Genomic DNA, 15909 nt, shown 5'->3' with positions numbered 1-15909 from the left:
CGGGGGAGGCTTGCTGGGACTTGTAGTACTGCTGGAAAAAACAATATTCTTTTCATGATCACAAAAGGCTATCAGCCCCCCCATCCGCAGCCCATTGGATGGGGGGGACAGCCTCGGGCTTCACCCCTGGCCCTTGGGTGGCTGGGGGGGGGACCCTTGATTGAAGGGGTCCCCACTCCCCCAGGGTACCCCGGCCAGGGGTGACTAGTTGGATATTTAATGCCACGGCCGCAGGGCACTGCATAAAAGTGACCCCCGGCTGTGGCATTATCTGTCCAGCTAGTGGAGCCCGATGCTGGTGGTAAAAATACGGGGGACCCCTACTCTTTTTGTCCCCCGTATTTTTGGCACCAGCACCAGGCGCAGAGCCCGGTGCTGGTTTTAAAAATACGGGGGATCCCCTGTCAATTTTTTCCCCGCATTTTTAGAACCAGGACCAGCTCGAAGAGCCCGAGGCTGGTTATGCTTTGGAGGGGGGACCCCACGCCATTTTTTTTTTAGGATTATACCGTTCCAGCAATAAAAATAAAAAAATAATATTTTAAAAAATATATAAATAATATTTGTGCCTCCAAAAAAAAAAAAAAAAAGTACCTAATCCCTTCTAATATAAATAGATCTGCTATTCCCCAAAAAAAAAACACAAAAAAAAACATGTTTAAAATTTTTTTATTTGTTTTCACCCTCCAAAGTGTGGCGGATTGAAAATGACGAATTTGCTGTCTAAAAGCACTGCTGTCGAATTTCCAAACTTGAATTGAATATGCTTTGGTCGAATTGCAGCACTTGTATCATTGCAGAAAAGTCGAATTTGCAAAAATTCGAATTTCAAAAAGTCGAATTTTGAAAGTCCGTTTTTTGGTCGGAAAGCACTGAATTGCATAGGCGAATTTTTTTTTGGGTCGAAAATGACCCGAAATTCGACAATTTCGGGAATTCGACCGCAATTGCATATACCCCTATGTATTTATAAAACTTTTTAGGATTGCTTTTACTCTCTATAGCGATTTGCTTTTCGTTTACAATTTTAGCTGCCCTTATTATTTTTTTGCATTTTTATTGCATTCCCCTCCATTAGATTTAAATGTTTTGAAAGCACGCCTCTTTTTAGCCATTGCTTATTTGACCTCCTTATTAAGCCACATTGGTTTGTTTTTAGTACTCCTGCGTTTACTGCTCATGGGAATGAATTTGTGAATATTGCTATCAAGCAACCCTTTTAAAGCATCCCACATTTCTGTTGTGTCTTTGCTATGAAAAACAACTTCCCAGTCAATGTCATTTAGTGCCGGTCTTAGCATATTGAAATTAGCTTTTCTAAAGTTAAATGCTTTAGTTGTTCCCTTATAGCTATTTTTATTGAAACTGATGTCGAATGTGATCATATAGTAGTCACTGTTTCCTAAGGTCTCCCCAACTTTAGCGTTTGATATAATGTCCACATTATTGGTAATAACTAGGACCAGAATAGTTGTACCTCTAGTTGGGTCCTTGACTAATTGAGTCAAGTATTGATCCTTTAATGTATTTAAGAACATGCTGCTCCTAGTTTTTACACATGAATCGCTACTCCAATTTATATCAGGATAGTTAAAATCCCCTAGCACTAGGATGTCCCCCATTCCCGCAGCTTTTTCAATTTGATGTAAGAGTTGTTCCTCGTCGTGTACACTAATATCCGGTTGCGTGTAGCACGTGCCAATGACTAGTTTCTTTGCCTCTGTGCCCTCACTTGTGATCTCAACCCATAGCGACTCCACGTTATCTCCTGCCCCCTCGAAAATACCCTCTATTAAGTTTGGTTTTAGAGATGGTTTAACAAAGACATACCACTCCTCCCCTTTTGAGAATATCCCTCCAAATTCGCAACCCTGTCATGAGTCGTCCCACCATGTTTCCGTAATACGTATAATATCATACTGGGACTTTTAATACAAGCCATTCCAATTCCCCCATTTTACCGGATAGGCTTCTTGCGTTCGCAAGCATACATCTTAGCTTAGCATCTCCCATGCCCATTTGTTTTATTAGTAACTTATGTATATTTACAAGTGCCTTTCTAGAATTACCCTTACGACTGTTATTCTCCTCCCTCCATTTCCACCCCCATCATGGATAATACAGCCTTCCTCACTACTATCTCTATTTGACCTATTAAGACTTTCTAACTCCCTCCCCCTGATAATATGGTAAAATGGCACTGGTAATATTTCGGAGAATATTACCCTAGATTTCCTTGCCTTAAGTTTCTTGCCTAATTCCCTATAGGCTTTCTTAAGGACATCCTACCTACCACTAACTTTGTCATTGGTGCCAGCATGCACCAAGACCGCCGGGTCTTTACCAGCCCCTCCCAGCAATCTATCTACCCGGTCCGCGATGTGCTGTACCCGAGCACCCGGAAGACAACAGACTGTACGGCGATCACTGTCCCGGCAGCAGATTGCCCTGTCTGTCCTCCTGATAATAGTGAGGTATCTAGTCAGATTGTGGTGGAGGGGATTCTATCTTTTACCTCACTAACTTTTTTTTCCCTTCTGTACCGGGGGACCGCTACTCTAGTTGCTAGAGGGAACCGTCTCCTCCAGTTCCGTCATTTCCTCTCTGCTAGCCCCAGAATCTTCGTCCAATCAGGCAAATTTATTGGGGTTTGGCAGTTCTGAGATGTCCTGTCTTCCCCTCCCACTCTTCCTTCTAACCGTGACCCAGCTGTGTACCTGATCATCCTCATCTTCCAGTGTTCCCCCCTGCAACTCCTCCACCGTTCTATCTAAACTTTGCTTTAGGTTGTGAATGCTCCTCAGTCGCTTAACGGTCTGCTCTAGATCAGTTACCTGGGCTTCCAGGGCGGCCGTATGCTCGCATCTCACACAGATGTACCCACACTCGGACTGTTGTGCCAGGTGCGCACAACACGCACTGAGTGAGATTCCCAATCTCGTCCACCGCCATTTTTTAATTAGTGCTAAGTCCCTGTTACCTTCAGAAAGAGGGGGACAATCAATATATAAGGAATATATAAGGAACAATAAAGGACTATAAATAAATAAAATAAAGGAATAAGGGACAATAAAAAATTATAAATATATTAATTAATAAATGGATAGGATAAGGATTAATTTAGTACAAATACAGGGGATTAACCATAAAATACAGTAATGGACAAAGGAAGACAATCAATTATACAACACAGTGGGGAAAAAATCTAGGGCAGCTCATACTATATAATTGAAAGGATTTAGCTGGTGTTACATATAGATTGTAACTCTAGGAGATTTAAACTAAGACATTGGATATTATTCCATTCACCATGGTAAAGCATCGGATGCGGTAAATGACCGTTTTTTGCACTTTTTTTCCAATGTTTTTTTTTTTACTTTTTTTTTACAGACTATCTAATTAGGGGGGGGGGGGGGGGGGGGGGACGCAGGTTTGGTGAAACCTGTGTGTTTTTGGTGGCCACGGAGAAAACAGGGATGCTTGGTGAAACAAAATCACTGATAAGCCGTGCCTCATGTCATCTTATTGGGGCAAATGTGCCACTGCTTTGTGGCGCATAAGAAGTATTCCCTACACTTATTTTATTTTTAATAGGGAGCATGGTCACACATCCACAAATAGGCTACTCTCCTTTCATTACCAGGGCCTGGAAATCCTTTCTACAGCCCTAGTGGTGGTAATAAGGAATAACTGAAGTTTCATACTTTCCACCATCTGTGTTTCTATTCAATTCTTTAATCCCAAAGCTGATTATGAAGTATTTAAGCCCTCCCCCCAAGATTTTTCTTTCACCAGTGAATGTGCAAGACGTACTTGAGTGAGTAGAAAAAGCTTTGCACTTTGTATATCTCTTACATTGTACTGTTTATTTAAGGTATTCAGTGAGCCAGGGACATATACTGAGATATTAATAAATGTGATTAGTGTGCTAGACAGATCCTCGCAGTATTACAGGGATGGGGAACCTTCGGCCCTCCAGCTGTTGTTGAACTACACATCCCAGCATGCCCTGCAACAGTTTTAGCATGGCCAAATAGCAAAACTGTAGCAAGGCATGCTGGTATGTGTAGTTCAACAACAGCTGGAGGGTCGAAGGTTCCCCATCCCTGCAGTATTACATTGCTGTCTTTCTGGCTCATTGTAGTTCAGAACACAACTTCTATAATTAGCTTTTTATGTCCTGCTCCCACATAACATCATCTTTACATACAGTCTAGGGTATTCAATTATCCGCAAATTCGCGGCAATTTTTCACCCGAAAATTTTTCGCGGCAATCGGGCGAAAATTGCCACGAAAACGCTCCGTTTTTCGACCTATTTAATTCCAAACGGGTTTCACCTGAAAATTCTTGCAGTGAAAAGTGCAGGTGAAAATGGGGAAATCAGCCTGTACCCCAAAAAATGCTAAACTAACATAGGAAAACAGAAGAGAAGTGTATTACAGATCACATTAGAGAGTTTTTGGGGACTTAAATTGTGTGAAATGGCTGTTATATGCATTTTTTTTTAAAAATGCAAAAAAATTATAGAAAGCAAGTTTTTTTAGCAAAATAAATGCTCTCATTAAATTTGGGGTACATGAAAATGGGTATAAGTATATATTTGGGTAATTTTAGGGTACTTTAAAAAAAAAAGTGGAAACAGACCGATTACTCCCATCTGCAAGCCTAAAAACAACTGTCCCACTCATAAAGCACCCCAATATACCTGTGCCATACCTTGAACCCCAATTTCCATCACTTTGTACTTTTTCACCCCAAAAATGACGTGGCCAATTAAAAATAATTAAAAACCTCAACGTGCCTAATTAGTCATTAAGGGGGGTGTCCCAGGAGTTCTGTACCATATCCAAACATTTTTACCTTAAAATAGTGACTTTTTCCCAACTTTTCACCTGCTTCAGAGTAGGTGAAGTGAAATTAGTGAAAAAATGATCACCGATAAATTTTCCAGGAAAATTGAATAGGCTGTAATTGCGTTTTGCGGGAAAAGTCTGTTTTTTCGCGTGAAAACCGGACTTTTCACGCGAAAAGTCCGTTATCGCTGCTGATTGAATATACCCCAGTGTCTGGAGCTCATGTTTCTGCTACAGATGTAGAATTTAATTTGCTTTTGATTCTTTCAAAGTAGATTGTAATAAAATTAATCTGTTATCCGGCAGCATGTCTGTAGGCACATGCTACAAAATGCACACTTTCCTCTGGAAATATTATAGCATATTATTGATGTTGCTTTTGGATAATACTTGCTGCAATTTTGGCCGATTGCTGCAGTATTACAGTGTGTTGGGGTTGCCATCATTGTTACCAGAGTCTGGTGATTTATTATTCTTCTAAATAAATATCCCCATTACACTGTGCTTTTACTTCCCTAAAGACCATGTTTGTTTTGGTAAGGTATATGGCAGTAATGTGCGGATGAGTATGTACTGTAGGAGTTACTAAAGTGTTACTCATTGGAGTGTTGATGCCGTTGCTTTCATTTCCACCTACACTGAGAATCAGTCATCTGCCTTGCACAATTCTGGCACATTATTAATAAGCAAGGATAGGTACATTAAAGTTGTAATATATGTTAGCAGCAGGTGTAAAGGGAATATACTGATTTTGTCTGATTTCACAATAAACTACTCTATTTACGTCATTACTTTATCGCTACTTAGGATTTTAGGTTTTTGTCACTTTTTAATTTGGACTGTTGCATTGTTTTATTTGCATTGTAACTGTTATCTGGTTTGCATTCTATCAAGTCTGAAAGCTAAATTCTAACACTGCTTATCTGCATTCAAGATGACTTGAGTTTCGGTGTCCCTAGTGCACAGGACATTCCAGGAGACTCTTGAGGGGGGAGAAAGTAAAATTAAAGACTTCCGTCTATTGAAGGAGCATTTGAGAAACTTGTTCCCAGCACAGTTTAAATGGAGAGCTGACCTAACTGAGAGGATAAAGCTTATATATCGTCAACACCATTCCCTGGACCACAGTCCCTGTGGAATTCTCCATATTGTTCTACCCAGGGCACAGATTTATCTTAAAAAATTATATAGCATTCTTAAATGTTAGAGATTGTATTGTCAGACTGTGTCTGCTGGTTGGGTGGAGTGTGTTGTGTAATTGTAGCAGCCAGAATCTTTTGGGCATCACTATTACATGATTATTTTCAGCCTGTTGTAAATGTGCTGGTTGCTGCATGTGCGATGGGTTTGCTTGTCTTAAGGTGCATACACACTGGGCGTTTTTGCCCAGCGTATATGCACAGCGATGATCGCTGACATCGCTGGGCTGAGAAGCGCTCAGTGCATACACACCCCCTGCCCAGCGATGTCAGCGGGGGTGAGCAGGACGCTATGGAAAGCCGCTCACCCCGCCGTTCATCTACTGGTAATACCAGTAGATGAACTGCGGCCGCTGGCGATGAAGTGGGAGCGCGCATCAGCGCTCACAGCTCATCGCTTGTTCATACACACTGGGCAGCTTTGAGCTGAAAGCAGCTCAACACACCAAAAGTGACCTGCTTTCAGCTCAAAATCGCCCAGTGCGTATGGGCCTTAACACTTTTATTCTCACAGTGATGACATTCACAAACAAGCAGCTAGGTTGTGCAGTTTAGAGCCCCTCCCCTATATATCCAATAGTATGTATGTGTGTATATATGTATGTACACTTGAAGGTTGAGACTTCCTTAGTCTGAATTGGTACCTCTCCCCACCTGCCTCTAATAGTTTTAAGCAGGGAACTAGCATTTGACTACACATTAAATAAGGCATAATTACAAGTAAGACCTGTATACATTTATATAATGTAAGTTGTGGGGTGAGCATTGGGACGTGGGGGCCCCCTGAGCTGCTCTGGCTGGGCTGCTTCAGGACATCACCATTTTACACTTATTTTAACATTTTGTATTGCTTTCTTTGTTTTTATCTATGTAATATTTTTCTACCCATTTTTTACACTTTTAACGCTCCTAGCACTGAGTAGTTGCTTTCACTCGGTAACATTTCACTGCTGTCTTTCATTTATGTTATGCCTGGGGCCGGTTGGCTGGTTTGGGGGGTGCCCAGAGCTTATTTTAGTGTCATATATGTGGCTGATACTGCCATCCAGTCTGTTCTGTAAATCCTTATAAACAGACCAGGGCAAGGCATTGAGGAGAGTTCACTATGTTTGGCTATACACCTAAATGGCTCTATTTGTACTCAGTGGGCAAGCCAGATAAACAGATCTGGAGGGCACAATGTTTGCAGTTTCCCAGGATGACACCCACTGGCTGCTGTAACAGTCAGCCACAATATTTCACCGTTGGCCCATTTAAAGTCCTACCCAATGTAATTTTTATTCCACCAAGAGAGAATTTTGTGCCCACGTCTTTTTTTTTTTTTTTCTCCGTCAAAAAGCCTCTGATGTGTGGTTGGAAATTAAATGTGCCATCTCCTTATTCAGTGGTGAAACACCACTCCTCTGTTTGTTTGTATTAGCTGCACCTTGTACATTTTCCCTGTTCTGGATATAGAATGTAGCATTGGATGGTGGATTTATTTTCTACATTCAGCTGTCTATATTGTGGCAGCATATTCCGTAATAATTTACAATGAAAAATAAGCATAGTACCTAAATGAGCCTGGGTATTAACAGACAGGGACGTAAGATGGTCCTGCTCCCATTTGATTTAGTACTGTATAAACATGCATTGTTGGAGAACCTGTGTGATTGTTATGCATCTACTGGTGCACGTGGTCCACTGGGGGTCATTCAGAGTTGATGGCTAGCTGCCGTTGTTCGCAGTGCAGCGATCAAGCTAAAAATCGGCATTTCTGCGTATGCACCGCAATGCGCACGCGCGACGTACGGGTACAAGGGCATTTGTTGTTTTGCACAGGTTCTTGCGAAGTTTTCTGTCGCACTGACGGCCGCAAGAAGATTGATAGGAAGGGGGCGTTTCTGGGTGTCAACTGACCATTTTCAGGGAGTGTTTGCAAAAACGCAGGCGTGTCTGAAAAAACGCAGGCGTGACTGGGCGTTTGCTGGGCGGGTGTATGACGTCAACTCCGGACACGAATAGGCTGAAGTGATGGAAAGCGCTGTGTAGGTACAAAGCTACTCTGAAACTGCACAAACTGTTGTTGCAGAGCTCTGCTGCACATGCGTTCGCATAGCGTTTGCACGGCTGCTAAAACTAGCTAGCGAGCGATCAACTCTGAATTCTCCCCCATTGTCTGCAGAGCGGAATATAACAAGTGCAGCTGGTGGTTACAGAATGCAGACCGAGTAATGCAGGCTCTTCATAAAAGTACTGTGTGGCTTATAGGCTACACTATGAGCTCCAAGATGTAAGCTTGTAAGCTCAGGAAGGGGTTACAGGGAGATGGACTGAAGGTTAAGTGGAGTGCGTTATCTTAGGAGAGGGGTAAACCCAGTCTTTATCAGATTTATTTGTCCCATATAGGCAGTTTTGTGTGTTTTTATTTGGGGGGGGATTGTATGTTTGCAGAAGAATTTCTTTTAAAAAGAGGCCGTAGTGCAGAATGCAGCTGTGCTGCAGAGTAAAGGTAGAACATATGGGGCATTATGGTGTTTTCTGAAGGGATTTGGTGTGCGATATGGAGGAAAGGTTTGTTGGCCATTTATTTGTTGAAAGGGTGGATGTGTTGTGTAGGCAGGCATGTTGTTGATGGAGCATGGGGACGTTGTTTGCACATAGTGAGGGTCATTGTCCTCTGAATGGGGCACAATGCTGTAGCAGTGGGCTGGTGTATTGGGCTATTTAACTCTAGTTGAGAGATTTGCTGTTCATTTTTTTCTTTCTGTGTTCCCAGTCAGTTTGCACAAGTATCTGTGTAGGATTGAGGGTCTGATTCAGAGATGGACGCAGATCGCTGCACACGTAGCCAGATCTGCGTCCATCTCCTCACATACTGGGGGCCGCCCAGCGTGTGTGACAGGCCGCCTCTTGATGCGTCTGTAATTAGATTGTGGACGCATCAAACAAAGGTTGACCCCTGGTTATCAGGCAGTTGGCCGCCATTATTTTAATCTGAGCGGCTGCGTGTGACATCACGCAGACGCCCTTAAAACTGTCACAGCACGCCCCCGCTCGGCTCGTCTCCCTGCGAATGCCCGCTGCTGTCGATCACACTGCAGCCGCATCCTTCAGGTATGCGACCTCAATGTCTTTGGTTGCGCACGCATATTGCAGCCAGTGCATGTGCCAGACCACCCAAATGCAGCTGCTGCGTACTGACGCGCACCTGCTTTCAGGTCTGAATGACCCCCTGAGTCTGGACCTTTCCTATACATCATTTAAAAATAATTCTTCTTTATGCTGTTGTGACCCCACAATCTGAAGACACAGGGCAGCAATGTGAAAAGTTGTGTTCTCTAATATGTTCATATACTCGGCTTTTGCCTTATCTTTGTGCAATACTTAGCAGTCCACAGCCTGGCATTTGTGTTTATAGCTTTCCATTATAATCTAAATATCCCTGTATGTAGTTATATTAACACTGCTTTTACAGACATGCTGAACACGCACAGCGGCTCATGTGTCATTCTTTTCCCGTACAGTGGGCTTTTGGCGTAACCTTGTGGGAACTGATGACGTTGGGGCAGACTCCTTATGTGGATATTGACCCATTTGAGATGGCTGCGTACCTGAAGGATGGTTACAGAATAGCTCAGCCCATTAACTGCCCTGATGAGCTGTAAGTATTACCATTCCGCACTTTACTGTATATAGTTGCTCTCAGAGTTCCTGGAAATGTTTCACATGTGTACAGATCAGTCAGTTACTTTTTACACTAATTTGTGTCACTGTATTTGACATGTGACCCACAATCTGCTGTACTGAGTTCTATATGAAATGGAATTTTAGCCTATTTTAGGTATGATGTGTATTTGGTGCAGTTCTATTTTTGCTATTTGGCGCAATTAATGATCCTTATTGTGCCAGTATAACAATCCTTATTCACTTAGTTTGTAGTGCACCAGTTGAATGTTACCTTACAGTGTCTTGTAGAAGCTGTGGATGGTTCTAGGTTTTCTACTGTGGGATGCATCGGTTCTGCTAATGATACTGAAACTCTGTAATACCCTCTTGTCCTCCAGGTTTGCAGTCATGGCATGCTGTTGGGCTCTGGACCCAGAAGAAAGGCCTAAGTTCCAGCAGCTGGTACAGTGTCTGACTGAGTTCCACTCCGCACTCGGTGCTTATGTGTGAGAGGAGCCACTAGAACGTCACACTTCCCGAATCTGTATAAAGCTCACAGCACAGTGCCTTAGGATATGACGTATAACCTTCAAATTTTTTTACTTTTTTTTTTTTTTTTTAAATACTTTTATATCAAGTATTTTATTGCTATTATATCTTGGTTTTCATGAAGCTGAATGGATTTAACACTACATGGAGGAATACGCAAGTCTTGACTCAAGAGTGAGACACTATACTGTTTCTGCAAAGGGCACCTGATGCCATAAAGACATTTGTACTATATAAATATTGGACATTTTTTTTGTTATTTTGTTTGTTAAACCCTTCCCCTTTGTTCCTTTTTTTTTTTTTTTTTTTTTTTTATATAGGACTTTTTTATTCTATAATTGCTATATGTTTGGACGTCTTTAAGATGCATTGTTCCTTTGTAAAAGGGTGAAAACATAAGTTATATAACACGTGACAATGCCTCCTTATGTATGCTTTTTTTAAATTTACGATGCAGCAGTTCACTTTGTACATAAAGGATAACGGTTTTCCTCAGCACAGATATTTTACTGGATAACTCACACGATATAGTATTACGGTACAACTCATTATGTTTTACCTCTTTCTCGCAGGAAGGGCTTGTACAGAATAAAGAAGACACTAGAATGGCTAGCGCGGTACTATTAAATAGAAAATACATTCCTTCTGAACCAGGAACTACTCTGTACAGCCACCCAATTTGAAGGTTCTGTCTAAAAGTCTATAGGGCACAAACTTTGTCAATCAAAATCAGTAATGTAATTATAGCCTGCCTAGCAACAGGAAAACTGCAGTGAGGCCTATTCCACAGTCCTAGTATGTAATCCTTAACGAAAATCATTGGGACCGTTCAGTGCAGTGGTGCCAGCTAAAACCAGATTTCCTGCTAGTATCCCGTTATCTACAAGTACACACCTCAAAGCTAATTTAATCAACCCCTCCCCTTTTAAAATAAATAAATAAATAAATGAAATGAAATGAGTAAAGCTGATAAAAAGTTATCACCATATAACAGGAAATCAGAAATGAAAAACCATGATGTAACCGTAGCTATGATTTGTGGCTGCTCTAGAATTCTCCTGTATTCTTTATTATGTGCATTACTGTCTTGCTGGAGTATTGCACTAGCACAAGATACCAGTCACCCCCGCAGGATGGAGGGAGCACTGAACAATATTTTGTTTGCTTTGCAGTGAGGACCTAACCTGCAGTAAGGCACCAATTCTTATGACACAGTGCATAGGGTACGTTCTATTTAAAAATATTCACTTCTTATGAAATATCACTTTTGCATTTCATGAGCTATATGTATTTTCATTCGTAGTGCTTAGGCGTAAATAGATATGTTTCTTTACTCTGGGAGGCTAAACCACTTGGCAACAAAGAATCCTCACCGTTGCATTATAGCAGGGTCAAGAGGTACATTTATCATCCTGGCTTCCTTCCTAGTGCTGACGGCTTACCACCTTCCTAGCATGTTGATGTACGTGGAGTGCAGTCACATGAATTATAACATCAGGACAGCTCTAATTCCCAGGGCATGCTGGAACTTGTAGCTCCGCAATAAGAAATCCCCTACCTTTGCTATGAAGTGTCTTAGAAGGATGGATGCTAGTAAAACGACAGTGTTTGGTCTAGTCACATTTGGTAATGTAGAGTTTTGTAAACAATTTTAACAGCAGTAGTTTGGTATTTGCTGTGCTGCTTTCACAAGAGATTCACTTGCCATATTGATTAATTACTCTATCATGCATGGACTCCAGAACCTCATTTGCATGGACTCAGAACTTCACTTGCATGGACTCCAGAACCTCAATTGGGGACAAATTCGGCAGAGGTTGAACAATTCTCCCTATTGTTGCATATCTGCAGCTGCCTGTACTACAGGAGTTCTGGCCGAAAACCAGTGCCATTCTGTCTTTTTTTTTTCTCCTGGCAACTGAAATACCATTTTATTTCAACTTTGTTACTTTTAATTGGCTAAACCTCATTCTTTATATTTGTTCTACTGTAGGAGACAATTAGCGGCATAACGTACAACTACAAATGTCGGAGACTAAGGGGGACATTTACTAAGCGGTGGTGAGAGCGAAGAAGTGAGCCAGTGTAAAGGTTGCCCATGGCAACCAAGCAGCACTGAAGTAACATCTATCATTTGCATACTATAAAATTATACAGTTCTGCTGATTGGTTGATGGGGCAACTTCTCCACTGGCTCACTTCTCCACTCTTATCACTGCTTAGTAAATGTCCCCCTGAGGCCCAGACATCTTTGCACAGCAGTTAGAGAAATAACTTCATGCGCTAACTGAAAGCATGCAAAATGTCTGGCTGACAATTAGATAAATGATCTGCAACAAGCTGGCCACAACATACAGTATTTTGGATGGTTTCACAATAGTTCTTTAATGATTAATCTATAAACTCCTAATTGGGGTGCAACTGTACTTGTCTGGTTGTGTAGCCAAAAATAATAAATCCATTTCAAATACCTGAAAGAATTCCAGACCATCATCTAACAATTTTTAGGAATGACTTCTCAATTTGCTCTTATTTATTTTTGTTGGAATGGCTCATTGGTCAGTGCTCTATATCTCCACCATGGCGTTTCTAGGTGATTTCAGCAGACCGAAACCGCTGTCTGCTGTGATAGAGCTTTTCCCATTCACTTGCAGTCTCGGATTTTACTGCTGCACATGTGTGCAGTATTTATTTACTTGTCCTAGATGTTAGCACATATGTAACTGGAACATGAATCTTCCACTATCACAGGCCACAGTTCCACCATCACATGCCTCCTTTATTGCTTGGTTGAAGGCCGGAATACGACATGTGCCCAGCCTTACAGGAGTGGTGCAAACACAGGACACTAACATAGAACTAATCCCATCCACCAGCCGTCATTGCAACGTAGTCCATGTTGCAGTTATTGTGAGGCCGCTCTTGTTATATGCTGTTAGCACTGTGTCAACAAATCAGTTTGTACTTGTCAGGAGCAGTCTTGTAATTAAATGGCAAAGATCCAAATATATTTTTTTAATACGTTGTGAAATAAAAGAAAATTAAAAAAAAAACTAGTTTGTTTATTACTCTATAAGAAAGATGTTTTATTCTTTATTTTTATTTGGTAGGAATAAACCTCCCCAGGGTCACAAATACATGCACACAGACTGTAAGACTGTCTATATAATGGGTCTGGGTTCTGTTTCTACAAACCTCAAGTAACACTTAAGAGTTTAAATGTAACAAATGACAACGAGATGGCTTTCGAGTGACTGGAACAGCGCTCCTTAGAGGTGTTCATGTTACGCTGTCTGTGTCCTTCATGCCGCTGTCACCAGGAATTTCTGGCACTGTCCTTTGCTCAGGCAGTCATTGTAGGCTGATGTGGTGGATATGGAGAAACACAAATATTTCCATTTTCTTTCCCCGAGTCTCTCTACCTCTTTTGAGGGGAAGATGTACCAAACCTTAAGGTGCATACACCCGGGGCAATGTAACCTTACAATTTTTACTATATAGTCCAAAATCGTAAGAAAAGTTAGTGTAAATCGCACCGTGTGTACACAGCTTGCGGTACCGATGCGCGCTCCCATAGGGTCGGTATTGCAAGAAAAGATAGACTGTGCAGGCAAGTCAATCTTGACTATGTTGTGTACAATCTAGTACATAGTATAGTCCAAATTGGCACTTAGTCAAAATCTCAAGTGAAGACAGTCAATATCTGTGGTTCAGGGCTCCGGGGAGTTTAGGGGAAATTGCAAATTCAAATCGGAGATAGTCAATGTCTCACCGTATGTGTGCACCTTTCGAGAGAGTTAAAGCACTACCCAGTCAGCTCCTGTCATTTTGTCAAGCACAGCCTGTAACATGGCATTTAAAAGCTGTTTTTTTTACTTTATCTCTCTACTTTGTCTCACAGAGTTTTGATAAATCTCCGCAAAAGTGTGGTCATAGGTGCCCTTAGGGGTCATAAGCCATGTTGCTAAATAACTGAACTATTACTCTTTCTCTATGTTAATCTCATTAGCATGTAAAATTCAAAAGCTCTCAGGAACACAAGTGTTTCATTATTCACGTCCCCTCCACAGTGTTTACAAATACTACTTTCATTTTTGACTATTTATTTTCCGGACGTTAGGATTACCTGCTCACAGCTGCACATTATGTGGATATTTGACCAGTTAACTTATAGAAATGGTGTTTACTTGGTGTTGCAGTCCTTTTTATTCTAAATAATTTTTACGTATTGCTACAAGAAATGAGCAATCATCTGGGCAAGTATACATATTCAAAAGTATTAATAAGGTAAAATACCATATACTGGCAGGAGAATGCTCATGGAACAATCTTCCATTGCATTGTCAAACTGTATTCACATCCTCAGGACTTTAAAGTACGGAACAAATAGTAATAAAAGCAGACTCAATCAGGTTTCCCCATGCACACACACAAATATCTATCCGGAGGCATGCATGGTGGCTGCTGCAGTATTTTAAGAAAATGCAATTGATCTTGCTGGAGAACTAGTTACGATGTCCTGTGTTTTATATGTGCATGCACTCAGAAGAAATTGTCTGAACACTGAAATGTTGGAAACATTTTGTTGCCTGGTCTCTTATTATACATTGAGTGCTGATCAACTTTGACCTTTCTGTGTAGATGTTTGTGGTTTCTCTTCTCTAGACAAATAGTGATAAACTCAGTGACATCATTTAGACAGTCATTTTCTTCTGTATATTTGTTTTTGTACCCCTCCCTGGTGGGATAAGGGAAGGGAATTCATGTTTTTCTAGAATTTAGTGTGAGGTGGCAGCGGGTCTGTAAGTCACTGAAGGGGAAATATCACATACAAAGTATGTAATTGTACTGTTCTGTAACTGTACTGTCGTAATTATTGATTTTATTCACAGCTAGGCAAGAGTACTGTATTGTGTAGTATAGTTTGTATTGTTTTGGTAAAGGTAACAGGGAGTTAGCGTTTAATAAAAAAAAAAAGGGAGGGGCAGTGATTGAGGATCTCACTCAGTGCATGTCATGCAAGATGTACGCGCACCTGGAGCAACCGTCCCAGTGTGGATACATCTGTGCGGGGTGTGTGCGAACGGTTGCGCTGGAAGCCCAGGTGACTGATCTAGAGCAAACCGTTACGCGTCTGAGGGATATTCACAGTCTCGAGCAAGGCTTAAATAGAACGGTGGAGGAGTTGCAGGAGGGGTCACTGTTAGATGAGGGTGACCAGATAGCCTACTGGGTCACAGGAGGAAGAAAAAGAGGAGAGGTACGACATCTCTGAACTACCAAACCCCAACAAGTTCGCCCAATTGGACCTAGATGCGGTGGATGGTAGTGAGGAAATGGTGCCGGAGGTAAATGTGTGGCTTAGAGACTGGTGTAGAAAGGAAGGGTTTGTGTTCTTGGAACACTGGGCGGACTTCTCAGTCAGGCGCCATTTTTCTTTTGTCGCGATGGATTGCACCTGAACGAGAAGGGGGCAGCGGTGCTGGGGGCAAGGATAGTTAGAAGGTTGGAGGAGATTTTAAACTAGGAGCCTGGGGGGAGGGTTTAGTTGGAAACTACTGGTCATGCAGTGAGAATAGTAAAAATGGTGGTAGTGAACCAAATAGGGGTGGAGGAGGGAAAGAGCAGACTTCACGACCATTAATATTGGTACTAATA

The 15909-nt window shown here is 41.6% G+C and overlaps 1 protein-coding gene across 3 annotated transcripts in view; it reads left to right on the top strand.

The window, feature by feature from the left end:
* The window catches only part of RYK (receptor like tyrosine kinase), a 432692-nt gene extending 419388 nt beyond the window's left edge, over positions 1 to 13304 (top strand). For all 3 annotated transcript variants that reach the window (XM_063915553.1, XM_063915552.1, XM_063915551.1), the window contains 2 exons: positions 9561 to 9697; positions 10101 to 13304. In XM_063915553.1, the coding sequence (XP_063771623.1) occupies positions 9561 to 9697; positions 10101 to 10212 (249 nt within the window). In that variant the 3' untranslated portion in view covers positions 10213 to 13304. The remainder of the gene's footprint in view (positions 1 to 9560; positions 9698 to 10100) is intronic.
* Positions 13305 to 15909: the final 2605 nt, after the last annotated feature.

Source organism: Pseudophryne corroboree, chromosome 4, assembly GCF_028390025.1.
Source record: "Pseudophryne corroboree isolate aPseCor3 chromosome 4, aPseCor3.hap2, whole genome shotgun sequence".
In the NCBI taxonomy this organism is placed as follows: domain Eukaryota; kingdom Metazoa; phylum Chordata; class Amphibia; order Anura; family Myobatrachidae; genus Pseudophryne; species Pseudophryne corroboree.
The sequence above is the reverse complement of the archived record's forward strand: the minus strand, read 5'-3'. Positions and strand labels throughout refer to the sequence as shown.